The sequence below is a fragment of the Podarcis erhardii genome (assembly GCF_964252035.2).
Source record: "Podarcis erhardii genome assembly, chromosome: 5".
NCBI lineage: Eukaryota > Metazoa > Chordata > Lepidosauria > Squamata > Lacertidae > Podarcis > Podarcis erhardii.
The window spans coordinates 65013960-65041554 of NC_138509.1; the positions used below are offsets into that span (position 1 = coordinate 65013960).

At 46.8% G+C, this 27595-nt stretch overlaps 1 protein-coding gene across 1 annotated transcript; it reads right to left on the minus strand.

Annotated features, from left to right (window-relative positions):
- Positions 1-27354, minus strand: TF (transferrin). The gene is made up of 17 exons (XM_081864490.1): positions 27219-27354; positions 25393-25562; positions 24603-24714; positions 23467-23661; positions 22231-22366; positions 15519-15574; positions 14399-14571; positions 11539-11716; positions 10883-11034; positions 8627-8717; positions 7605-7646; positions 5576-5740; positions 4289-4445; positions 3209-3273; positions 1713-1897; positions 1176-1359; positions 1-243 (listed from the first exon to the last, which is right to left on the minus strand). The coding sequence occupies exons 1-17, from the start codon at positions 27259-27261 to the stop codon at positions 203-205; spliced, it is 2145 nt and encodes a 714-aa protein (XP_081720616.1). The 5' UTR covers positions 27262-27354; the 3' UTR covers positions 1-202.
- Positions 27355-27595: the final 241 nt, after the last annotated feature.

Below are 27595 nucleotides of genomic sequence, written 5' to 3' on the forward strand. Positions count from 1 at the left end.
TTAGCTTGTGAGAGTTACTTTTATTTATTTATTTGCACTAGTGACACCAAGGAGTTAAAAAGCCATACAAAGAGAAGCTTGAACACACTTTGTTGTGATGTTAAGGAGAAAAGAAACAGTTGGACAGATCCCCAAGTTAAGGCAAGAAAAAATGGTGCTTCCAATGCTACTCATTCATTACAAGGAGCTGCTTTTCATCACATTAGACATCATGATGGTGGAAGTTGCAGACCTTAAGGAGTTCTGTAACATAAAAACAGAAAGAAGAGAAGAGAAATAAAAAGGAAAGTTTAAGATCAGCACACCAAAACAGACAAACTCTGGCAATGTTTCGTAATGCCCTAGAAACCATTTTACTCTCATGGAAATTTGTCTAAGACTTAGGAGCTAAAGCCTCAGGTAATATCACATCTTGAATATGGGTATGGACTCTCTCAAAGGTCTGTTTTGTGCAGACTAATGAAGGAAAGGGAGCATGAACAGTGTAGCTAGCTAATAACATTATATTTCATTCAGTTTTCCTATCCAGAATATTGGGAACAGGATGATTGCATAACTTCTATAGGACTGAAAAAACTACATCTGCTTTGCAAAATTGTTATAGAATACAGTGGAGCACACATGTTTAAAAATTCACAACAAAAGTGCACAAGCCAAAACTGTGGGGGGGAGGGACAACAACTTATAGTTTATGAAACTGCCTTTTTAAAAGGTCATGTAGCATTGGTCCTTACTGATATTTACTTTTTGCCACTCACTTAAAATGCCCTTTAACCTAGACTCCCCCAACCTGGTACCATCCAGATGTTCTGGACTGCAGCTCTCAAGTGTCCCAGACGGCATGACTGATGGTCAGAAATGATAGGAGCTATAGTCCAAACCTTCTGGAGGGCACCAAATCAGGGAAGGCTGCTTTAAAAAAAAAGATGTAGAACAGAGGCGTGAAACCTGTGGTCCTTCAGATGTTGCTGGACCATAGCTCTGAGCATCCCTGACCATTGATCATGTTGGTGGGACTGGTGGGATTTGTACTCCAACAACATCTGGAAAGCCTTGATAAGGAAAAATATAATGCTTCCTCTTCGACTATAAGAGAGTACTGTCTAGACTGCAACTGAAATCCAGGTTTTGCCCGAAGCTGACTGGTGTCATTCATCCCAGTGTATAATTGATACCTGAAGGTGAGAATTTCTTGAATCCACCAATAGCAGTCAGATATTGCTCGCCAAGATAAGCAGCGGCGGTCTTTTCTTTTGTGCTAACTAAGCACTGAGTGCCATCTTTGAACAAGCTATCTTTGGTTTCAGATTGGAACATTTGGAAATCCTCTTTTCTTGATCCACTGTTTCCAAAAAAAACCTGTAATTAAGGAAGAAAAGCAGGATTCAGTTAGCTGTCATGTTAAAGTTTTGGTCACCCACTTTTTGGTAAAAGGTTGTGGTGATCACATGCCATCCAAATGGTGCGTCAAACATTTCACAGTTGTTCTCTTCCTACTGAGCGCTCCTTAATGATTAAACTGTTCCTACACTTCCCTTGATTGCTTCTGGGTGTCTTTTGTACAAAGAATTTTGTCCAACTGTGGCTACCTCTACAGAAGTGGTGTGATTTATTTACATACTATTTTTAAAAGCTATCACAAGCCAACAGATTTATTGTGAGTTGTGATCTGGGAAGTCCCCTTTAAAAAAACCAAAAAAAAAACACCTCACCTGTTGGTCAAGTAACACACGACGGACAGTCTCTGCTTTCCCAGGTGCTGCAACTACTCCATGAGTAGGAACTGTGGCCAGACCACATCTTACATAGTCATTAACTGGACAGCGATCGCCATTAGGTTTCAGAAGTTCAAAATCGGCAGCCATCTTGTTCCCTACCCAAGCAGGTTTGTTTTCTCCTGGGAGGAAAAAAGAATGTTAAAGATCATAAAGCTTTTATTGTTCTATTCAGGGATCTGTCAAGTGAGCACTCACCAGGTGACCCTGTCCCTGATGTTACATACCCCACCAACACCTACAGGTGGATGCAAATGGCTACACAGGGGAAGAAGACTTTATATACAGTATTTTGGTGTCTGCATGTAGTACTGGAACTTGCTTCTTTAAGAGGAATGGTTTAGCAGTGGCACAGCCTAAGGGGATATATTTTTATGTAACTTCCATGAGAATTGTGACAAGTGAAAGCAACTGAGTTTACCTGCTCCTTTCCCCCCTTTTCTTTACAGCTTGTAAAAGCAGAGTTTAGTTTATTGTATGCAAAGAAATTTTGTAAAAAGGAGGAGGAGGAGGAGAGCATCCAACAGCTGTCATTGCCCTTGTCTGTTGCAATATGCAGGCTTCCTTGTAACTGGGAGCTCGGATCATGCAGGGTCCCCAGTCTCATGCAAGCCACCATATAATACAACAGTATGTGCAAACCTTCCCTCTGCAGGCAATCATGTAAATTCACAGGTGTCAATCGTGCAAAGGTGGCAGACCATGAGTTGTCAGGGGCTGAGCCAACAAGAACAGCCACACTCTCTCTTTTGTGGAGTGCTTGGGTGGAGGACAATGGGTATGGAACTTCCAGTCCAAAGACCAAGTGCTCCTCTCCCAACAACCTCTGTCTAGCCCTTGGGACTCTTTACAGGCCATGCCTTTCTCTGCGCCATCAAGTGCTTTTGCCTGGCTAGAACATAACCTACTGTACACTTTGGCTTTGCCTTCTGTTAGGTCTGGCATTACCCACCACTGGGATTACCACTTTGGAAGTGGTTGGCAATCTGATAAAAAAAAAGATGTTTCCATCTAGCAGTAAGGATTCACAATCATAGTGAACTTTGGCTCAGCATAATATTACATATTAATTTAACATCCAAATGAGGACTTTGTTCCTTTCAATTTGAATACAGTTTAGCCATCAGGGGCCAAATTAAATTGCTTCAGATTTCACATTTCCATGAGCCAGCAGTTAGCCATCCTCAGCATAACTCATGCAGAATTTCCCTTTCTTTTCAATGGACTTGCTAATTGACTTGCTGTTTAGATGCTATTCTGCTTGGATCCCCCTTGTGAGCAGGGGACATTTATGGGCATGTAGTGATGGGGGAAATAGACATCCATTTCTCTATAAAACCTGTGGCCACTTTGTGAAATTTGTGTTAGGTTAATCCACAGGAGTAGGGCTCCTTGCGCATCCTGCTTAGGCCTGGCATAAACCTTCCACATACCTTCTGTGTTCTCCTGGACTGTGGTGTGTTTAACAAAGGCTACATCTCCTGCCTCAATCAAACACCTAGAAAACACAATTAAAAGAAAAATGTTGGTGTAGCATTTGTCAATTCCTTCGAACCAGACTGCTGAAATGAATTTGAATATTTCCAGTTATGTTCAAATGGATTCAGAATTTGCAATGAGAAGTGAAAGACGCAATTAATCACAGATGATAATTTGGTGAGATGCTGTGAACTGAAAAGAGTTGTGGCCAGTTCAGTGTAATGTTGAAATCACGGCAATACGCTGGCAACAAGATTTTTTATTTTTTATTTTTGCTATTTACCTGGATTTATATTTAATAGCCATGTCAAAAGTACAGATTAATATGTTTTACTTGAAGTGGGGGAAATGCTATTTGTGCTGATTTGTTCCACCCACTAGGTGGAGCAGTGATTTCATTTGAGACAGAAGTCAAAACATCTTAGTTTGAAACTTGCTTTCAGTATCCAGGTTTTGACATGGAATATGTGAGCTTGTTGTTTGCAATTCAGTACCCACAAAGTGATTGCTTCTAGGCTCCACATACCTGAGATAGAGGGGGGATCCTAAGTAGAGCTTTGCCCTGCTAATTTTAAAATTAATACTAACAAGGCTTATATCCTGCATAGGATTTTGAATCCTGGGAATTCATGAAAATATTCTTTAAAAACAACAACAGCAATAATAATCAGTGCTTTTTTTCTGGATGGACGCAGGGGGACGCATACCCCTAAACATTTTGTGAATCTTTGTACTTTTGTCCATTTACTGTATTTATTTTTCCTGATTTGAACTATAAAATGTTGATTTTCTTGAGTCTAAATGAGAGTCCCCCTAAACATTTTTATAGGGGGGAAAAGCACTGATAATAATAATAATAATAAGTAACAGGAGGAGGAAACTGGGCCTGAGGAGGCATCTGATGGACTAATAGAGACAAAATACTGAATGGCTCGTTGCTGCAGTTGTTTAAGATTTCTCTTTGAAAAACTCATGGGTACATTCCTCTATCATCTCCTGAATAAGAGTTTGTTTTTAATATCCAAGTTACCTACCGGAAAGCACCACTGTAGCCGAAGTATATCTCATTGCTGTTAGCTTTGCACTTGTATTTGTCAGCGAGTGCCCCTCCAGTACCAGTGCCCTTGCACAGCTTGCAGAGTGGACTGCTAGGTGGTGATCCTGGAGCACAGCCTTCACTGAAGAATGTACCTGACAGGAGAACATGGAATAGTCACTTGGAATTCTTCTGTATCTGTTCTTGTAAGATGGCCACATATCATATTTGCAGTGAAATATTTGCACACAAAAAGGGATTGCTATTTGGAATGCCCAATAGAATATAGGAAAGCGGATTTCCTCCACCATCTTCTTAAAATTTCAGTCTTGTTGGCTGGCAGGCTAGCTATCTTATTTTAAAAGTATCCCACCCATCCCAAAATATTTTTGGTTGCATCCAAATGTAGTCATTTAGAGTAGATTGACTGAAATCAAGGTAGGACCTAAGTCAACCATGATTTCAATGAGTCAGCTCTAGAAATGACTGTGTCATGATCCAACATATCCCCCCCCCCCATGTGATGGTTTATCAGCCATCTGGATTACCACCATAGACTAAAGAAACATTGCCAGCCAATCCAAGGGTATTCTCCAAAAGGCAGTGCCATACATTTGTATTCAGCCATTCTTAAGCAGGCGACTGGAATGGCAGATTCTCAGCACTCTATCCTGGCCAGATATCACAAGATGCACACCCCGCACGTTTCAGCAATGTGGTAAGTGCTGGGAAACATTTTTTATTAAATAGTATTATAGCAGTGTTGCGCTTACAGTGCTATATTTTACTGCAACTAAAACAAAATAGCCAGGAAAGTGCTGGGCTGGGCAGAACAATGCAAAGCACTGGCTAACTGTGCTGCAGGAAATAGTGAGGTTGGACTGAGTAGAAGTGTCTGTCTCCTAGTCCTTCCCAGCTCCTCCAATGTTGCTGGTTAGGGTGTTCTGCCATGTAAAGCCCTGCCCTTTTAAAAGGACAACAGCAGCACCAAACAGTGGCACGCAGTGACTTTTTTCGTAGGGGAACAGTTTGGGCCAGAAGTGTGAGCTTGCAAAGGTTATGGGGTGGGGGTGATGTCACACATGTGAGCATCGCACCTCCCTCCCTAAGCCGGGCAGAAGCTTCCCAGGCTTTGGAAAGGAGGCACCAGGTTTCTGACACATAATGTATAGGGTGAGATGGCTTGTTTACATATTTAAACAGGTTGTATACCACTTAACCACTTTTGGCTCCGAAGGGGAGTCATGTGCAAAGTAGTTAAATAAGTGAACATGAGGTCACTCACTAATATTGAAGTTTCCAATGTTCTCCTGGTAAAGCAAGCCCATGGGGATGTTATAGCCAGCAGTCCTATCAACACCAGTATGGCAGGATTTCTTTCCTCTCATTGTCTTCCAGTTGAATCCAGTATCAGCTTTCTTGACAACAGCAACAGCAGTGTAGCCCTTTACTGGAGACAGGAAAGGAAAAGGGGGAGAAAAATCTCAAATAAGACCTCAAATCAAATGAGACCCTAATTAATGGAGGGAGGGAGCCAAGTTGGCCCATGAAAGCTTGTAATTCTCTCACATGTTGAATGAATGAGTGGGTAGGGTCTTGACTACCTCTCTATTGTTGTGTCCTTATTTGGAAAATAGGCATAAGTCAGAAGAATGCTTTGCTCATACAGTGGTGCCCCGCAAGACGAACGCCTCGCAAGACGAAAAACTCACTAGACGAAAGGGTTTTCCGTTTTTCGAGGTGCTTCGCAAGATGAATTTCCCTATGGGCTTGCTTCGCAAGACGAAAACGTCTTGCGGGTTTGCTTCCTTTTTCTTAAAGCCGTTAATACCCGAGGAATCCGCGCGCCGCAAGGCGAAAAAATCGCAAGACGAAGCAACTTGCGGAACGAATTAATTTCGTCTTGCGAGGCACCACTGTAGATCAGTTTGAAACCTGGGTTCTCTGTCCTGGCTCCCGCTTTCAGATGAAAAACCCAGACTCTCAGCTCAGGAAATCCTGAAAGTTTTATTAAATAAATCAGCTGCATCTCTGCTTCACTCAGGGTTCAGGTTACAAGGCTCAATGGGTACACGGGCAGAGTCCAGGATGCATGACCAGGCGTGATTAAATGACAAGAGGGAGAATTGTGTAAGCTCACCTTGAGCTCCTTGGAAAAGAGGTGGGTTATAAATGTAATAAAAAAAGGAGCTAAAACATTGTCCCAACACAATTGATGCACCCCTCCTGCTCTACTTATAAAGGAACAGAGTGTGCTCCATCACTAATGAGGTTCCTGTCCCAAGCAAGAAGACTGAGCAGAGAATGGCTCTGCTCTGCTCATGCCTGCATTGATAGCGATGTATCTTCAGCAACAACGTGGTCCAACCTTCTGACTGTCCCTCTACCACCAGCCTGGCCAGGTCTGCTCAGCCACCAGGGGAAACTCTTTCCCAGGAGACAGGGGTGGGGGTGGGTCTGGTTTGGCTGGCTTCTCAGGAGGTGGGGTGGCAGCTGCCTCTGTTGGCTCCCCCTCCCCTTCTGAGCTATCTGACCACCAGGGGCCAGGACCCTCATCCTTGACACTGCTTGAGCTGTCTCTACGTAAGGTAAAAAAAAGGTAAAGGTAAAGGACCCCTGGACCTGGTCCAGTCAATGGTAACTATGGGGTGCGGCGCTCATCTCACTTCAAGCCAAGAGAGCTTTCCGGGTCATGTGACTAGCATGACTAAACCACTTCTGGCACAACACTGTGATGAGTGCCAGAGTGCACAGAAACACCGTTAACCTTCTGGCCACAGCATTACCTATTTATCTACTTGCACTGGTATGCTTCCAAACTGCTAGGTTGGCAGAAGCTGGGACACAACAACAGGCGCTCCCTCCATTGCACGGATTCGAACCGCCAACCTTCCGATCGGCACTGTCTCTACCTACACCCTTCATGGAATTGTCATCCTCTACCTCTCCTGACACATCCTGCCCCATCTTGCCAGGAACCATGGAGACTATCTTTGCCAATAGTACTGGATTTGAAAGAGTTTTAAAGCTGGCAAATACATTTATATAAATATGAACGAATATTAAATTGTATTTATATAAATACAGCTTGAAATGGAAGTATAATATTAGACCCTCTCCCTCTGTCTCTCTCTCAAACAAACATTGCACAGAAAGGTTTAGCCATGTTTTTAGGTGTTGGGTTGTTGTTTTTTTGAATCACATGTTTTCTGCCCTGGGTTCTTTTGAGAGGAAGGGTAAGATATAGATTTAACAAATGAACAAAAGCTTTAAATCCTAGGTTTACTATGGCTGTATGTCCCAGAGTGACCTACCTGTTGTCTCTGTTTCTGGATGGGCACATGCGGCAGGGTCAGCTACAAAGAGAATGAGAAAGAGGTTTTAGACATAATATTCCAAGACAAAGAGTTGTATCCAAAGTAGCACTAATGAAGTCATTCTGCCAGCACAAGGATTTCTGCTTCCCCCGTCCTTTCCCCCTTAAACCTTTGGGGCAAATCTGGGGAGGATGCAGGGTTCATGTGTGGTGGTGAGTGGGGGGAAGAAAATGAGGGGGAGTTCTGTTGTGCAAACAGAAATCTTGATGGGACACGCTAATTGAATGCCACCCCAAACCCACCCAGTTTTTGCAATGCCATAACAGCAATGGGAGTAAAGCCATTTGTGGTCACAGACCTGAGGGACAAACACCAAATGCTTCCTGAGAACTTATAATAAAAGTGAATCACATGCAGAGCATTGCTTGGCACACCTTCACAGTGATGTGCTCTCATCTGAAGTGACAATATGCTTGCCCGTAAAGGTAAAGGGACCCCTGACCATTAGGTCCAGTCGTGACCAACTCTGGGGTTGCGGCGCTCATCTCGCTTTACTGCCCGAGGGAGCCAGTGTACAGCTTCTGGGTAATGTGGCCAGCATGACTGAGCTGCTTCTGGCGAACCAGAGCAGCGCACGGAAATGCCGTTTACCTTCCCGCCACAGTGGTACCTATTTATCCACTTGCACTTTGACATGCTTTTGAACTGCTAGGTTGGCAGGTGCAGAAACCAAGCAACGGGAGCTCACCCCATTGCGGGGATTCGAACTGCTGACCTTCTGATCGGCAAGCCCTAGGCTCTGTAGTTTAACCCACAGCGCCACCCGAGTCCCTATGCTTGCCCATAGGTAGGTATAATAAACACAATGCAAAATTGGTGTAAAACTTTGAGCATGTGGGTCAAAATCCCCATTGGGCCCCTTGCAGAACTGCAATGAAGGTCTATCAGAAGTTATTTCCAGATTTGGGCTTGTGATAGTGTGGGCTGTATTGAGTCAAACTGCCATTTTCCATACTTACAGTAAACTTCAGCCATCACTGGCACCAAACCGCACATCCCGGCAGTGTAGACAAACCCTCCGTCCAAGCTTATGGCATCAGCCTCATCTTTCTGCAAAGAACATCAGATATGCTAATAGCAAACACATTTTCCACATGAGAAATATTTTATATAGCCAAGACAACATCATCCATGCATGAAAGAGTGCATCGGAAAATGTGCATTGGGTTTGAAGCAAATTTGTTGCTCAGGGGCATTATTCAGTCATTGCTATTTATTGCAATGTACCTGCTTTCTTTGGAGAGGGATTATGAAGGTGTGCTTTTATTGCACAAAGAGCACTAACAGTGGTACCTTGGAAGTCGAACAGAATCCATTCTGGAAGTCCATTCAACTTTCAAAACATTCAGAAACCAAGGCGCAGCTTCTGATTGGCTGCAGTTAGTTCCTGCAGCCAATCAGAAGCTGCAGAATTCACATCCGACATTCAGGTTCCAAAGAACGTTCGAAATCTGGAATGATCAGTGCCGGTTTTCGATTGTTCGGGAGCCAAAACATTCGACTCCCAAAGCGTTTGAAAACCAAGGTATGAATGTACGGGTATCTACTCAAATGTGTAAGAGATCCATATACAAATGTAACAATCTGGACATAACTAGTATTAGAGAAAATCCTCTTCTTTTTGTTATGCTTGCACTTTCCCAGTCAAATTGTTAAGCCTGTAAAAGGCTTAAGCCACAAAACAGTAGCCCTGCATGAAAGCCTTCCTCAACCTGACACTTTCCATATATTTTGGACTACCAGCTATGCTGGCTGGAAAACATCTAGAGATCACCAGATTGATTGGCCTTTCTAAAATTTAACCTCCATGTTGCATAATAGGAAGCATGTTTAAAATCTTGTAATTCGAATTCAAGTTTTGCAGCTTGACATAATCTCTCAGCCTTCCAGGCACTGAGTCTGGAAGCTGAGAAATAAATACACATTGTGAAATTAACACTATATAAAACTTCTTTAGCTGCAGTCTTGCTCACAGGTTAGTGAGCTCTGACTAGAAAGAATGGGGAAGACTCAGAAGCTAGTTTCCTCCAAACGTTTCAATGTGTCTGAGCACAGAATGCACACGGTTAGTATCGTCCACACCAACATTTAAAGTACTCTCACAGCCCTTTAGGAAAGGGAAGGCAGTAAATGACACTTGAGCTCCTTGGGAGAAGAGGTGGGGAAATAGAATAATGCAGTACCCAATAAGATGCCCTCCAGATGCTAGACTACAACCTCCATCAGACCCAGACAGGATGGCAAATGGGAAGAGATCGTGGGAGTTGTAGTCCAACAACACCCAGAGCTTACTATATTGGATATCCCTAAGATTCATAGGTCAAAGATAAGATAGTGTTCTGAGTGGGCAGGGGTCATTCTGCATGATTCCCCGAGTCCCTTCCAATTCATCTGTGGAGGTAGAATGTGTAAGAGCAATCTTACCAAACTGGTTCCTTTATTAAGGTAATGACTTTGGCTGGCGAGTTAAGTACAATGATCAGCATAACCAAAGAGGTTTCCCTGTGCTATAGAACAGGGGTCGGCAACCTAAGGCCCATGGGCCACAAGCGGCCCACGGGGGTCTTTAACCAGCCCCCGAGCTGCCCCCGAACCGAGCTGCACACTCAGTGAGTCCCCGTGCACTGCACTAAACTGGCACAGCGCGGGGACTCATTTCTGCAGTGCCATCTGCGCAAACGCCGGAAATGGTGGGTGCGCGCACTCATGCATGCGCACGATCCAGCCCGCAGAGGGATCTCCACTGGAGTGAACCGGCCCAGGCAAGGTAAACCTTGCCAACCCCTGCTATAGAACAAATGGGTGGGACTTCCCGCTTCATATGAAGATATTTTAATTTATGAGAGATTTTTCTTAACTATCTCATTTATATTTAACTACCTGTGGCCTTTTAGACATGGGCAGGATGTTTTTAATGCATTTCTCTTTCCTCTTGGCTTTAATATCTCTATGTGAGGTGTATTGTATGTCCGTTTATTTCGTTGTAAGTCGCTTGCTGCCCTGGGCAAGATAAAGCAACTAACCAATTTATTAAAAATTTTTTAGAAAACTACAGTTCCCAATATTCTTGGGGTGTGTGAGGAAACGTGCTTTAAATGCATGATGTGTACACAGCCTCAGAAGCAAAACCGCACCGGATGGAGGCAATGAAACCCAAGTGAGGACTCACAGTGGCAAGGTACAAGGGAAAGGGGTGTGCCGCTCAAAGCACTTACTAAGATCTTGATGATGCAGTCATCAGGACTTTCTGCCACAGCACACTCTATGGAGCCTCCGCTCACTCCACTCCATGAGTCGCACTTTGTTTGTTCAGCCTTGCCCACTGCGCACCACCTGATCCTCCCTTCGGTATCAGGGGAAGGTCTGTCTAAAGGATCAGAAACGAGAAACTCAATTAACCAGGAGTTCTGATGCCTCATCGTGCTGCAAATTAAGTGCTGGTAGAGAGAAGTGCTGGTGACTTCATTAAGGGGCTCTGGACAGCTGCCCCAAAGTCCAACCCTAACTGGCACCAGTGCTGTTACATGTGCCGGAGTGTAGAGAATACCAGCAGAGATACCTCTTACCTACTGTGGGGACCTGAACCTCCAGTGACAGAGCTGGATCCAGGAACACACCCCCAAAATGCATTTGATCCCATCCAGGACAGGCAATGGCTCAACTTACCAGATCTGAGAACCACTCACCCACAGAGCCTTTGTCTGGTCTGGTCAGGATTCAGACTCAGTTTATTAAGCTAATCTAGCCTGCCACTGCATCCAGACACCAGTCTGGAGCCTTCTCAGCCATTCCCAGTTCCAGATGATACAGAGAAATAGAGTTGGGTATCACCAGTGTACTGATGGTCCATGGCAGCTGATCTCCTGCATACCTTTTCTGATAGCCCGAATAGCACCACAGTACTGGGAGCCCAGGTAGAGTTGAGAATCCATTAACTCAGGTACACGAAGAAGACTGACAGCAGAATCCTTGAACAGAAGGTCTTTGGTAGGACCTTCAGGAGAACCAAAAAGTTTGCATCCAGATTGTGGGTTCTGGGAAGCCAGCTCCTAAGATAGGAGAATAAATATTCATTGAAGAGTGAGAAAAGGTAAGAAGAAAACATGAAGTCAGATGGAGTGCATAGAAGAGTTTTGAAAACTCATGGTATATGCATCACCACTGCCAACCCCGCCAAAAGCAGGTCAATTCCACCTCTCTCCATCCCTTTTATTTTCCAGTGGACACCTTCAACATTCCATTGGTTCACCTGCCCTCAACTTAACTGCTAGACTTGCATAGTCTACCTGACTTCCACTTCCTTTTTGGGGGTCTAATGAAGAAACAACGAAGAAATGCAGGACTGTAGTGTAATTATTATTATTATTATTATTATTATTATTATTATTATTATTATTATCATTTTACCCCGCCCCATATTTTTACCCCAGCCACTCTGGGCAGCTCCCAACAGAGGACTAAAAACAGAACAAAACTTCAAACATTAAAAACTTCCCTAAAAAGGGCTGCCATCAGATGTCTTCTAAAAGTCAGATAGTTGTTTATTTCCTTTACATCTGATGGGAGGGCGTTCCACAGGATGGGCACCAGTACCAAGAAGGTCCTCTGCCTGGTTCCTTGTAACCTCACTTCTCGCAGTGAGGGAACCGCCAGAAGGCCCTCAGCGCTGGATCTCGGTGTCCAGGCTGAATGACAGGGATGGAGAAGCTCCTTCAGATATACTGGACCGAGGCCGTTTAGGGCTTTAAAGGTCAGCACCAACACTTTGAATTGTGCTCGGAAACATACTGGGAGCCAACGTAGGTCTATAAGGACTGGTGTAATATGGTCTCAGCAGCCACTCCCAGTCACCAGTCTAACTGCCGCATTCTGGATTAGTTGTAGTTTCCGGGTTATCTTCAAAGGTAGCGCCATGCAGGGTGCATTGCAGTAGTCCAAGCGAGAGATAACTAGAGCATGCACCACTCTGGCAAGGCAGTCTGCAGGCAGGTAGGGTCTTAGCCTGCATACCAAATGGAGCTGGTAAACAGCTGCCCTGGACACAGAATTGACCTGCACCTCCATGGACAGCTGTGAGTCCAAAATGACTCCCAGGCTGCACACCTGGTCTTTCAGGGGCACAGTTACCCCATTCAGGAGCAGGGTGTCCTCCACACCTGGTTGCCCCCTGTCCTCCCCAAAACAGTACTTCTGTCTTGTCAGGATTCAACCTCAATCTGTTAGCCGCCATCCATCCTCCAACCACCTCCAGGCACTCACACAAGACCTTCACCGCCTTCACTGGTTCTGATTTGAAAGAGAGGTAGAGCTGGGTATCATCTGCATACTGATGAACACCCAGTCCAAACCCCCTGATGATCTCTCCCAGCAGCTTCATATAGATATTAAAAAGCATGGGGGAGAGGACGGAAGCCTGAAGCACCCCACAAGTGGGGGTCTGAACACTCATCCCCCAACCCACTTTCTGGACATGACCCAGGAGGAAGCAGCAGAACCACTGTATAACAGTGCCCCCAGCTCCCAGCCCCTCTAGACGGTCCAGAAGGATGTCATGGTCGATGGTATCAAAGGCCGCTGAGAGATCCAGCAGAACTAGGAAACAGCTTTCATCTTTGTCCCTAGCCTGTCGGAGATCATCAACCAGCACGACCAAGGCAGTTTCAGTTCCATGGTGAGGCCTGAATCCCGACTGGAAGGGATTCAAATGGTTCGCATCCTCCAGGCGTGTCTAGAGTTGTTCAGCAACCACCTGCTCATTCACCTTGCCCAAGAATTGAAAATTTGAGAATGGACAATAGTTGACCATATTGGCCAGGTCCAAAGATGTTTTTTTAAGAAGCGGTTTAATAACCGCCTCTTTCAGCGGGTCTGGGAAGCTCCCTCACAGAGGGAAGCATTATGCACCCCACAGAACCCATCACCCAGCCCTTCCCGGCTCACTTTTATTAGCCAGGATGGGCAAGGATCAAGGAGACAGGTGGTTGGTTTCACTCATCCAAGCAGCCTGTCCACATCCTCGGAGGTAACAGATTGGAATTGATCCCATGCAACTTGACTAGACAGGAATCTAGCACTTTCCCACCCCAGCCCTGCTCCCACAGTGGAGTCTACCTCTTCCCCAATCTGAGTGACTTTATCTGCAAAAAACTTCATCTTGGGGTCCTTACCAGGCCCCGATGGTGCAGGTGGTTCTGTTAAATTGTGAACCACCTGAAAGAGTCTCCTACTGCTGTTTTCTGCATATGCAACAGAGGCAATGAAGAAAGTCCTCTTCGCTGTCGCTATCACCACTTGGTAGGCTCGACATTGAGCTCCAACCTGTGTCAGGTCTGATTCAGAATGAGTTTTCTGCCACCTGAACCCTAGCCTCTCAGTGATTGTTTCATCACCCTCAGCTCCAGGGGAAACTACGGGGCTGTCCAGGCTCCATGCAATCGGAGAGGGCGCTTCGGAGCCAGACAGTCGATAGCTAGTCACACTTCTTTGAAGTCTCTCAGCCCCACTCACCTCACAGAGTGTTTGTTGTGGGGGAGGAAGGGAAAGGAGAATGTTAGCCGCTTTGAGACTCCTTAAAGGGAGTGAAAGGCGGGATATCTAATCCAAACTCCTCCTCCTCTTCTTCTTCTTCTTCTTCTTCTTCTTCTAAATTGCTTTGGGATACGTCATTGAAAACAATTTATGAAATACATACATACACACACACACACACACACACATACATACATACATACCATTGCTTTGGAGAGGACCGTCCAGATCTCATCTGCCCGACTGTCGGTACTCCGTGCTACCACAGCATGAGCAGGGACTCTAGCCAGAGAACACTCTTTATACTTCTCAATAGGCTTCCTACTGCCATCATCACAGAGCAGCTCATACTGGTTCCTTTCTTCTGGACTGAGGGCTATGAAAAATGATAGCAAGATTTAAAGCCAGGTATGTAAGATAGGTTCCACCCTGGAATGCTAGAATACCAAAGCTGAGAAATGAGAAGCCCATAGACTCATAGAATGATAGAGTTGGAAGGGACCACGAGGGCTATCAAGTCCAACCCCCTGCAGTGCAGGAATCTTTTGCTCAACGTGAGGCTTGAACCCACAAATCTGAGATTAAGAGTTTTGTGATGTCTAATAATGAAAAACAATGAAGGTGAAACTCTACAATTACATGATACTGATTCCACCTGTATATACTGAGAGTCCATCCAGGTTTACAGTGGTTACAATTTCCTGCAGGAAAGCATTGTAGTTCAACGATGGAGTACATGTTTTGCAGGCAAAAGGTTTCAGGTTCAATCTCCAGTATTTCTGGGTAAGGCTGGGGCAGAATCCTTCCTGAAACTCTGGACAGCTACCGGCAGTCAGTGTAGACAACACTGAAACAGTAGTTTGGCTAGGCATAAGGCAGATCTTTCAATGTTCCTTCCAAGGAATGCTCAAGTGGTTACTGTACTACATCTCTGTAAGATAGGGTGTTTGATCTCAGGATATAATAAATGAAGTCAACCAGGTGCTGGAATGGCCTAATTGCATGACCTTTTCACAAATGAAGTTGTGTATTTTTTGGCACTTGTAGAAAAAGCTGAACCATACAGGTTTCTGTACATATCGTCAGCCTTTATAGAACCAGGTCAGTCCATGGAACTCAGCACAAACTCACTCAAAAATGTGAATTCCGTCTGCACAGAGGGTTGAGCTCTACTAGGAACTTTGGGGCAGGTAGTGTGTTGCCTTCCAGATTTTGTGGATCATAGTCCCCAGCATCCCTGACCTTCAGGCAGTGATGGCAGGGGCCTGATGGGAGCTGGAGTCTAACAACATGTAAAGCGCTAAACTTGCCCTCTGTCCTTACCTAGTACAGTTGCGTCTTTCACAAAGGCCACATCTCCAGCTCCGTCCTTCAGACATCTAGAAGAACAAGCAGAGGAAGAAATATTAGAACAACTGAAGTTTTGGGTCCTTACACCAACCTTCTGCGTGTTAAAAGAAGCAGAAAGGAATTACAGATCCTGAGCATACAAACTACTATTCTTTATTTTCTTCAGCGCCAACAGTATGCAGAAGTGATACAGTCCATAAGTGAAGAAATTAAAAATCATAATACACAGATAAAACATGGACGGTTTCAGGAATGACCAAGCACTGGAAATCGGTTCCGCTTCCGAGTGGGACCAGGTTGCGCTCAGGCCACCAGGTCCCACCCCCGCCTCAGCGTGGTGCGGGGTAGCGTTCTGTGTCACACTGAGGGTGACCCGGCCATGCCATTTGCCAGGCGCCCAATCAGGGCGCTGTGGGGGCATGGCCGGGGCCAATTTAAACTCTGGAAGCTCCTCTTTCAGCCTCTCACCACGGATCTCCTACCCTCCCACCCACTTTTAGCTAGGGTCCCTAGCCTTCCTATGTACTTCGGTTGGTCGCCGTTGAGGGGCCTGGTAGGACTTTTTCCACTTGGCAGATTGGCACCAGCCACTTGGTTTTCACCTACCTCATAACAATCGTCATAATTTTGTAAGGTTTGGTGATTAGGCATTGGAATAGCAGTGTGGGGGGGAGGGGAGGTGCAGCCATCACCTGCCCCTCCATGCACAAGGGTATTCCATTAAAGGAATCCGGGGGTGTGGATCTTGTCCAAAGCCCGGGGAGGGGCTAGGGCCATGTCACGACCCCAGTAGGAACCCAGGGGGGCTTGAGTCGATCCTCATTGGCGGGGCTCCCCCTACTGGTGGTTTACCCTTCCAGACTTCCTGCAAGGTGGGCAGGAGTCAGATATAGTCTGTTGATCCCAATGCCTAAGCCAATACCGCTCACATTCTGTAACCAATAAAGTTGTGGTCTAAATTTTTCCCATTAACAGTAACCTAAATTCCATGTCCTTGTGTCTTTATTCTCCTTGAGGTGGCTTGGGGGTCTTGAAGCGCAAATGAGTAGTAAGAGTGTGGAAGAATAGGTAAAGCGAGGCTTGGATAGTTCCAGAAAAACTTTCTTCCGGAAAGGAAAGACTTATCATGAGGGAATAGAGAGGAAATCAGACATTGCAAGTTGAGTGTTCCAAAACAGAAATCATAGCAAAAACTCATAATATGAACAACAAAGAGTCAGGTAGTACTTTAAAGGCTAACAAATGTAGTATGATTTAAGCTTTTGTGGGCTTTATGATCTGGAATTGTAGTCATCAAAAGCTTATGTCACAATGAGTGTGCAGTTCTTAGGGTACCACAAGTTTTTTTTTATCATGTTTTCCGCAACTGATTGAAATGACTACCTCACTGGAAATTGACAATAAAAATTCATTTCTCCATAAATGGTGGTAGAACTTTACATTGCCATGTAGAGACATTTAACCAGTTTCTTGCTACCCACGGTAACCAGAAAATACAAGACTTTGAGGACATTTTAATGCTTGCCACATAGTTGTGTGCCACAGAAACTACTGGGAGACTTCCACACTCTCAGTCGTTTGTGCATTTATTGTGCAAAAATAAATAATCTCCATCTCTTTCTGCACTTCTGCAATGATTTGCAGATGCATCCACACACAGAAGAGCAATGTTGCTGTCACAGCCACCCAGGTGGGTCCCAGCTCACGAGAGACCTTACTCCATTATAGTTTACTTACAGGAAAAGTTTATTGAAGATAGTTGCTTCTTTCACAGTTCAGCATTGTGGCTGTACGTCTGTCACGTTAGACCGCTGAAGTCCCCCTCTGACTCCTCTCCTCCTCCACACCAACTTAATAGCCTGGCTCTAGACCACCTCTTCCTCTCCTTTCTTTTCCGCAGGGTCTTTCTGCCCCCCTGGGTTCTCTCCTTCCGGGATTCGCCTGAGGCTGAATCCTCTGCCGCCTCCTGCCCCCTCCTTCTGGCTTTGGGGCCGGGCTCCTCCTCTGAGCTTTCCCCACTTCCGCGCGCCTCTATGCTTGAACTTGGCGCGCGTACGTTGCTTTTGACCTTTCCTTCGTCCTCTATACTGCCCCCTGTTCCACTCTCTACCCTTTCCGGCTGAACACCTTGCTCCAACCCCCTCTCTCTGTTTTCTCCTGTTCCTCCTCCCTCCGAGAGGCTGACAACTCCACCCCCTTTACTCCGTTCCGGCTGAGACCCCTCTGACAGCGTCTGTGCTTCACTGGGCTTTCTCCCCTCCTTTCCTGACTTTTCACAGCTTCTCTCTTCTCCTGCTTTTCGCCTGATCATGCTAGCTCCCTTTTGGGAATCCTCTGACTCACTGCTTAGGCTCATAGATTCCCTTCGAATTCCGTCATCTTCTTCCTCGTCTCTCTCTCCCTCCTCCCACTCGCTTTCCGTCTCCTCTGCCATCTCCTCACTTCTCCCAGAAACCCTGACATCCATCCCCCCCTCGAAACCCCCCCTTCCCCCCTCCCGGTCGCTGGGTGCAGGTTGAGGGAAATGTGGTTCTTCCTGGGTCGGTTCAGGATACCGGGTGTCCATGTCAATCTTCTCCTCTGGCAGCTCCGTATACGTGTGTTCGAACTCGGGTTCTCCACCTGAAGGCATCACAGTCTCTTCCTCCCTCACTGCTTCTCCTGGCGCTGCCCGCCAAGGACCTATCATCCACCTCTGACTCCATACCTCCCTTGGCTGATCCACCCACCAATAAGGGTTTGTCTCTTCCCCCCCCAGGCGGGGATCCCTGGTCGGGCTTGTTTTGGGCGTAGAGCCCTCGGGCGAGGAGAAACCCCCGAACGTGCTGCCCGACAAAGTGGGCGTGAAAAGCCAATCATCAAAATACTCCTCGGGCATGGGTTTGTGCGGAAAAATTGCATGAAACTCCTCCTTCAACAGGGGTTCGTCCAAAGCGTAACCCGGCACCCAGCTATTTGCAGAGACTGGAGTGCCTTCCCTGGCGAGAAAATATTCAACTCCCTCCTCCCCCCATCGTGAATCCAGTATCTCTGTGACCTCATTAAGAGGTTCTGGTCTTGGCGACTCCCCTCTCTCAGGCGCCCTTCTACGTGGCTCTGGAGGTGCTCCTGACTCTTGAAACCTGTGTGGGGCTTTGTAGGGAGTGAGCACCGACCTATGAAAGACCGGGTGCACCCTGGAGCCCTCCGGAAGGGCTAGGCGAAAAGCCACCGGATTGACCTTAGCCTCAACTTGATATGGTCCTAGCTGCCTGTGTTCTAACTTCTTTTTGGCCAACGACCTGGCCGGCATCGCGTGGGCTGCTAACCATACCCAGTCCCCAACCTGAATGTCTTCCCCCGCCCTTCTGTGTTTATCGGCTTGCACCTTATACGCCTGCTTTGCCAGCTCCAAATGTCTCCGCAGCTCCTCGTGCACCTCTTGCAACTCTGCTGCAAACTGGTCGGCATTTTGAGGTCCCCCCCCTTCAGGTGCTGTAAAGCTCGGGAAGGTTCTGGGATGACGTCCATAGTTCGCGAAGAAAGGCGTCACCCCGGTGGATGCGTGCTTCGTGTTGTTGTAGGCGAACTCAGCCATCGGCAGGTGGTCCACCCACGCCGCGGGTCGCTGGTTGGCGTAACACCGTAGGTACTGCTGCATGATCGCGTTGACCCTCTCCGCTTGACCGTTGGTCTGTGGATGCCTCGCCGACGTCAGGTTGATCTTGACGTGCAAGATACCCAGAAGCTTCCGCCAGAAAGTGGAAACAAATTGGCGCCCCCTGTCGGACAAGACGGACTGCGGTAGTCCATGCACTCTGAAGACGTGATCGATGAAGAGCTTTGCGGTCTGTTCTGCCGTCGCCACCTTGGCACAAGGAATGAAGTGCGCCATCTTGGTGAACAAGTCCACAACCACTAACACCGCCGTCTTACCTCTGGAGCTGGGCAGGTCTGTAACAAAGTCCAACGCTACCCTCTCCCACGGTTGCTGCGGTGTCTCCAGCGGTTCTAACAATCCCGCCTGTTTCTGATGCACTGGTTTGGACCTCTGGCAGATATCGCACCTGGCTACGTAGTCCGCCACCTCTCCTCTCATCTGGGGCCACCAAAAGTCCCTTGCCACCAACTCCATCGTCTTCTCTTTGCCGAAATGGCCCGCACTCGGGGCATCGTGCAATTGTTGCAAAACCGTGGCGCGAAGCTCGTCGGTGGGCACGTAAAGGGCGCCCTTGCGAGTCAAAAGTCCGTCCTGCAACTGAAACTCATTGTTGTCAGGCGACCCTCTGCGGAGCTCCTCCATCTTGGATTGTGCAAACTGATCCTCTTGCAGCGCGCGTCGCACCGCGTCCAGGTCGACTGCGATGGTAGCGCACGTCCACGCCTGCGGTGCGAAGATGTACTTTGCTGCGATTGGAGCTACTTCCTCCAGGTATTGAGGCTTTCGGGACAGCGCGTCTGCTATAACATTGGAGTCTCCAGGGATGTATTCTATTTTAAAATCGAAATCCGCAAAGAATTCCGCCCAGCGCATGTGTCGTTGGGTTTGCAATTTAGCCGTCCGCCAATACTCTAAGTTCTTGTGATCCGTGCGGACCTGCACCGTGTGCTTGGCTCCTATCAGGAAGTGTCGCCACGCTTTGAAAGCTGCATGAATGGCCAACAACTCCCTGTCCCATATGGTGTAGTTGCGCTCCGTCTTGCTGAGCTTCCGGGAGTAGAATGCACCCGGTCTCCAGTTGCCTTGCGAATCCTCTTGCAAGAGGACGGCCCCAACTGCTCTGTCTGATGCATCTGTCTCTACCCGCATGGGCCTGCCAGGATTCACGTGCAGCAGCTGCTCCTCGGAGGCGAAAAGGCTTTTAAGCTTCCGAAAGGATCGCTCTGCTTGTTCGGTCCAGACGAACTTCTTCTTCTTGGAACTGAGGGTGTCAGTGATTGCCGCCGTCGCGTTTGCAAAACCTTTAATAAACTTGCGATAAAAATTGGCAAAGCCGATGAACCTCTGGACCTCCTTCCGATTTCGAGGGCTTTTCCAGTCCAACAGCGCTTGGACTTTAGTCTTGTCCATGGCCAGTCCCTCGTCGGACAGCTTGTAGCCAAGGAAATCTACCTCTCTCACATCAAACTGGCACTTCTCCAACTTGGCGTACAGCCTGTGTTCCTTCAGCCTCTGCAGAACTTCCTTCACGTCCTTCCGGGATTCGCCTGAGGCTGAATCCTCTGCCGCCTCCTGCCCCCTCCTTCTGGCTTTGGGGCCGGGCTCCTCCTCTGAGCTTTCCCCACTTCCGCGCGCCTCTATGCTTGAACTTGGCGCGCGTACGTTGCTTTTGACCTTTCCTTCGTCCTCTATACTGCCCCCTGTTCCACTCTCTACCCTTTCCGGCTGAACACCTTGCTCCAACCCCCTCTCTCTGTTTTCTCCTGTTCCTCCTCCCTCCGAGAGGCTGACAACTCCACCCCCTTTACTCCGTTCCGGCTGAGACCCCTCTGACAGCGTCTGTGCTTCACTGGGCTTTCTCCCCTCCTTTCCTGACTTTTCACAGCTTCTCTCTTCTCCTGCTTTTCGCCTGATCATGCTAGCTCCCTTTTGGGAATCCTCTGACTCACTGCTTAGGCTCATAGATTCCCTTCGAATTCCGTCATCTTCTTCCTCGTCTCTCTCTCCCTCCTCCCACTCGCTTTCCGTCTCCTCTGCCATCTCCTCACTTCTCCCAGAAACCCTGACAGTTGCTATTGTGACGGCAGTAAAGTATAAATGTCACATGTTCTGAATATGTTACTGACATCTGTTGGATATAATTTCCTGTCCATGCTTGCACCATTATGTGAAACCTTGTTTTCCTTCATTATTAAAAAATGTCTTTACTTATGTGGAAAATGGCAGCTAAGCTAGCCCACCCGCAGCTATGTCTAGCTGTTTTGGAAACATTCTGGTTTGTTTTTCACTGTTAGGAGAGTGGATTGTTTTTATTCCTTTGTAGAGTTCCACCTCTCCTGCACTGGAGTGTACATCTGGCTAAAGTTTTGTTTTTAACCCTAAAAGACATGTTGACGAGATTTTGATTTTTGTCAAGATCATGGCTAGGGGAGAAAGTGTTAAAATTCAAATCCCCATGTACTACAGTCCTGAAGCACACTCCCTCCTCCATGGGCCTAGCAAGAAAGAAGAAGGAGGAGGAGGAGGAGGAGGGAGGAGAGGGAGGAGGAGGAGGAGGAGGAGGGAGGAGGAGAAGGGAGGAGAAGCAGCAGCAGCAGCAGCAGCAGCAGCAGCCCTGGCATAATTGCTAACTACCATTTAAAACTGAGAGTTTCCAGGAAGCTGAAGGCATCACCTGTGTATAGGCAGCCTCTCATCTGATGCAGGGTAGAGAATTCACTGCACACCAGAAGCATGTCTAGCTCTACTTGTATGTTTCTAAATAAACCAGATATTACAAAAACACCCCATCTCTGCCAAAAGAAGGTATCGATGCTCTTAGAATCTCTTGCTGTTCAAGGAAATGGGGAGTGTACCATCAGTCCTTTGATTGTCCAGAAAGGCTCTCAGGTTGCATGTTTCCAGTGTTAGGTTCAAAAATTGTGTTCGGCATTTCAGAACAAACCCCTCCTTTTCCTATTTTGGTTAGAAAGCACCTGAATTTCCTAGGGCTATGACACCCCCCCCCCAAAAAAAGAAACCAAATGAAAAATGCATGTTACTTACTGGAAAGCCCCTGAATACCCAGCGTAGGGGTCGTTCCGGCTGCATTTTTCATCACCTTTTCCAGCACAAAGGCGGCACAGATTTGGCTCATTTTTGCAACCTGGGACACAGGAGCCTGAGAAAAACTTGGCTACAGCTGTAAAAGAAGACCACACAGGCAAGGCATTGGCAGGTCCCTTCTTCTAAATAGCATTCACCTATTAGTTTGTATCAGGGATGGGTCAGCCACACAAGCATCTCAGTCATGGCCTTAGAATGCCAATTATTGTCAAGGACAGCACTCGCCTCTTGGTAGAAAGCAGGTGGAACACAAAGTCCAAGGAATCTCTGTGACAGGGGTGATGAACCTTGGGCCTTCCAGATGCTGCTAAACTCCCATCATCCCTGACCATTGGCCGTGCTTGCTTGGGCTGAGGGAAGTTGTAGTTCAGCCACATCTGGAGGGCTAAAGGTTCTCCAACCCTGTTCTGTGATGTCCCAGAAAACAAATCTCAGGCCATATGCTGTTTCAGCAACTGCAGAGGCATACAACTTGTGACAGACATCCCAGAAGCTTCTGCAATGTTATATCTGCAAGGTAGGGCTGGGGAAACCTCTTTCAGTCAAGGACCACATCCTGTCTCAGCTTGCCTTCTGGGGGCCATGTGCCAAAACAAAAGGTGGGTGTGGCCTAAACAAAACAGGAATTAGCCTCCTCCATCCTCTCTTATGCACGCATGCACACACACACACAAATTCACACAAGCACACACATACACAGGATACCAGGACACACTTCTCAGATCATGCTCTGCAGCCACTTGGGTAAATAAAATGTGTTGCGTTAACCCTGGATTTTATACCTGGTACCTATGAAGTGTGGCTATATGTAAAACATGTGCTGGGTCACCATTCCACTTTAGTAAAGGGCAGAATGCGAAAATTCCCAGAGGGTGTACACCAAGGATGGGGAACCTGAGGCCTGGTTGCTGAATGCGGCCCTCTCTATCAGGACACTCCTCAGGCCGCCACCACCCTGACCAGCCCTGCTCTGCACCCTGTGAGTGCTTTTCCTTGGCTAGAATGTGTCTCTGAATTATGATAACACCTCTTGTTTCTCTGAATGGAGGATGGAAAGAAATCTCTGACTTCTGCGTGGCTGGAAAGTAATCTATTCAACAAAGGTCAGGTGAACCATCCTGCCCGTTCTCGCTCCTTCCACATCAATCTTGTGGCTTTCATTACTCTGCTTCTTACCTTTTTCTATAGGTTCTGTTTCTGCTCCAGCCCATTCTATAAGACCAAGATTCAACAACCGCCCCACTGGCATATTCCAGCCTGCAGATCTGCCCAAGCCGGTGTGGCAAGATTTCTTCCCTCGGAGATCAGCAAGTGACTGAACGGTATTTTTCTTCACAACGGCCACAGCGTAGTAACTGGTAACAGATTCTCCTGGCAGGGAGAAAGAGAGAGGGCATATTGTGACCTGTGCGGCAATGAAGAATAATAGAATTGTAGAGTTGGAAGGGTTCAACCCCCTGCAATGCAGGAATCTCAGCTAAAGCATCCATGACAGATGACCATCCAGCCTCTGCTGACAAACCTCCAAGGAAGGAGAGTCCACCACAATCCGAGGGAGTCCGTTCCACTGTTGAAGTTCCTCAAGAACTTTCCTACTTCTTCCCTAAGATGGAGGCCTTCTCCTAATGACTCTTGTCTACTAAGTTTAAGAACAGCTCAGCAGAGTGTATTATTACAGGATATGGCTTGCAAATTCAGCAAAACTGCATACAAAAATCTGTATGTTAGGAGAAATGCACTCAAGAAGCTTCATGAACTTTCATGAGGACTTAAAAAAAAATCTAATCTGATGCAGAAATGTGGAGAGCTGAATTTAATAATGGAAAAATGAGAAACTGGGAGAAATCCAAACTGACATGTTCTTCCACTCCTAGCACTAGAGAGTCAGTGTGGTGTAGTGGTTAGAGCGATGGAATAAGATCTGGGAGAGTCCACCACAAACCAAGGGAGTCCGTTCCACTGTTGAACAGGTCTTACTGTCAGAAAGTTCTTCCTGGTGTTTAGTCAGATTCTCCTTTCTTGTAACTTGAAGCCACTGGCTCCAGGCCTACACTCCATGGGCATGTAAGGCCTGCTCCAGAAGCACTCTCAGATGAACCTGATGGGTCTCTAACCTCTAACTCAGAGGACTCCGTTGCAGTAGGCCCAGGAAGATCTGGGACTTCTCCACTCCTCTGGGAGTGGGCTTTAAGCAGGCTTGGCTTTAAGAAAAGCAGCATATTGCAGCAACACCTGAACCCTGACCCCAGCTTGGGCCTTGCCACAACACAGAGCACAACAGAATTCTCAAAATCAGCCCTGTTGAAATTTACCTCCTGTACTTGTGCCATAAACTTCAGATACAACCGGCTTCAAGTTATGCGGGGCCAAGGCTGCATCATAAATGAGACCACCATCCAGGCTGACAGCATCTGCCTCGGAGGCCTGAAAGCACATAAGAGTAGACAAATGGGAAGAAGAAAACACAAATGGGAAGAAGTGACAGGAATGAAAGGAGCTAGAAAGACTATTATACCACTCAGTGACGGATGGACCCCCAATTTAACTGAGCTCTCTTCTCTTTTTTCACAGTGCCAGAGTCAGAAAGGAGGTATAGAGCAATCTTAAACTGATAATTTAGCCCAGGGGATCAAGAAGGGACTTCCTTTAGTGTTCTAGTTGCCTGGGACTTTGCTTTAGGTTGCCACCAGGCCAATATTTTGTTTTAACCTCTTTGGATCTATGGCCCCATAATAAAGTGATTACTGTTTTAACCACTAAAACCATTTTCTAGCAAATAACCCATACTGGAGTCTGAAAAGGAAGTATACAGGCAAAGACTGTTTTACCATTGATTCCTCCCAGGTTCCATGACCCCAGGGATTCTGCCAGTCACTTCTGTGATCAGTCAGAACTTTCCAAGGTCTGTCCCTAGTCCGCCCAGTTCTGTCTCATGGGCCGCTCTTAGCTCCTGCTTTTGACCCTAACCAGGGAACTAGGATCTTTGAAACAAACCATTTTCTGCAGAGTTGACAGACCCACCAGCAAAAGTTTGGTTTGTCTTGCACACCGAATTCAGGGAAGTTCCCCAGTGTTTGGGTCCAGCTTCCACTAATCACTTACCGCAATGGCACTGATGCAGTCATGGGGACTGCTCTTCTTCACACAGCTGAATTGTGGGAAAGGTGCAGGTTGCTGGGAGGTACTTAAGCATTCCTGCAGTCTTTGACACTTGTTCTGCTCAGCCGTTGATGTTGTACACCATCTTACCCCGGATGTTGCAAAACACAATGCTGTGAAGAAAATGAAGGAGGGGAAGTGTTGTGATATCATGGGCCATGAACGATGATAACGCTGCCTTGTCTGAAGTCCACCTCCCCAGATGTATGGGATTTTCTTCCCATCTGTGCCATTGTCTAATACTAGGATCAGGGTAGGAAAATTTGCTCACCAACCTTCCCCAACCAGATGTTTTGCACGGCAATATTCATCAGGCCCAGTCAACATGGCCACTGGTCAGGGATGATGGGAGCTGTAGCCCATATCATCTGTTAGGTACCACGTTGTGGAAGGCTGTATTAAACTAACCTTGACTATCAAGGCAGAATCCTGAAGATCTGGAACTGCTCCTAGATGCCTACATAAGGTATACATCCTTGAATTGCTGTTTCCTTGTTGTCCATGTAAATGAGATTTTCTCAAACAGCGTTTTTTTCAGTGCATCTCTACCGATCCTGTCCATCAGAACTCTGTTGCTTAACCTACACACAAGAGCCTCAATCCAGGTCTTGCGCTGCATCACACTGAGCAGTCGCATACTGGCCCCAAGACAAAGACTCAGCTGTTTAGAGGAATGCAACACTCTTCGTTTAGTCTGATGTTGCAGTACTTAAGGGCAATGAATTATTTCAGTCCGTGGTAGCTGAGATTTTTATTCAGCCTGTGATGAATGCCAGCTGTGCTGTCACAAGTCAAGCCAGAGCTATCACATTCTTTATCGAAAGAGTCTGGAGAGATTGCTTTCACACTCTCAGCCACACATGCTCAAGCAGCTATAAGCTGCGTATGTGATAAAAGGGAACCACACAGGGTGAAGGCATCCTCCTTTACTTGACCCTTTGCTAATTTAAGTTTGCTGGTTAACTTTTCTAGTAAGGCGATTTTGCACGCAGTCATCCCAAGACATGTTCATGCTTCAGGAATAAAATCCTGCTACCACCAAAACCTAGACACATACAGTATTAAACACCAGGGGAAGATTCCCTTATGTACTGAAAGTAATGTGCTAGGGAGAGAGGTTCATTGGGAGGACATAATGGGAGGTGAATGGGTAAAGAACACATCCATCCATCCCTACCCCCACAGCACCAATCCTAACTGTTGCTTCCTCCCAACACCAGACGCTTTAACTGCACTCATGCAATTAACACAGCCCTATTCATTGTAGCTTAATTCCAGTTGATTTGAGTCTAGCCCTAATTAGAAGAAGGGCAATAGCTCAGTGGTAGGGCACTTGCTCTGCACCCCATGTTCAATCCCTGAGAATCCTGGGAAAGAATTCTGGGAGCAGTGGTCACTTAAGGGTGCTGGGTATTGCAGCTTTGTGAAAAAGAAACAGCAGCTCCCAGGATTCTTTGTGGTGAAGACGTGTGTTGGATGTGCTTTAGATGCACATCCAACAGGGCTCTTGGACTGAGACCTCAACAAAAGGCAGGAACTGCTGCAAACCAGTGAGGCTTTCTGCCATCCCAAAATAGGACTTTGCTGTTTTCCATAAGGAAAATATTTGAAAGGCTTGCAACCCTATTTCTTAAAAGGCAAGAAATGGCAGAAATTAAAGCGGCATGATTTTTAAAGGATTGCCATTGTCTGAGCACAGACTCTAATTCCACCTTGCAGCCTTGAAGTGCCTTTGACTTGTACCTTTCTGCAAGCCTGCATTCACTTACCCAGAAGCCCAGTGAACAGCGCAGCTTGGAGAGCAAGCTTCATGTTGTCTTCTTCCTGGAGGCTTTGAGAGAGGTGTTGCAGAGGTGTCTATCACAGACTGCTCCCACGGCGTCTGTGAGGCTTTTGACTCAGCAGCCTTGCCTTTTTATAGAGAGAGTGGACTCTGCAGTGTTAGCAGAAGCAGTGACCCAACTGTGTTTGTCTGTCCTTGTTTCCCAATAGCTCCTGCTCCTCCCTCCTCCCTCCATTTGCAGGAAGAATGTCACTTTGGCACGGGATTCATATGGACAGCAAGAGGACTTGAGAGGCTTCACATGGGAAATCCCCGTGTCATTTTAATTCTTCCTGGACCTGAAGTACAGTTAAACAGGCAGGA

Coding starts and splice junctions, on each gene's coding strand:
- TF (XM_081864490.1), bottom strand. CDS start 27,261: ATGAAGCTTGCTCTCCAAGCTGCGCTGTTCACTGGGCTTCTGG. Junction 8,718..10,882: donor ACTGCATCATCAAGATCTTA/GTAAGTGCTTTG, acceptor TGTTCTTTGCAG/AAAGATGAGGCTGATGCCAT. Junction 1,898..3,208: donor AGTCCAGGAGAACACAGAAG/GTATGTGGAAGG, acceptor TTTTCCTCCCAG/GAGAAAACAAACCTGCTTGG.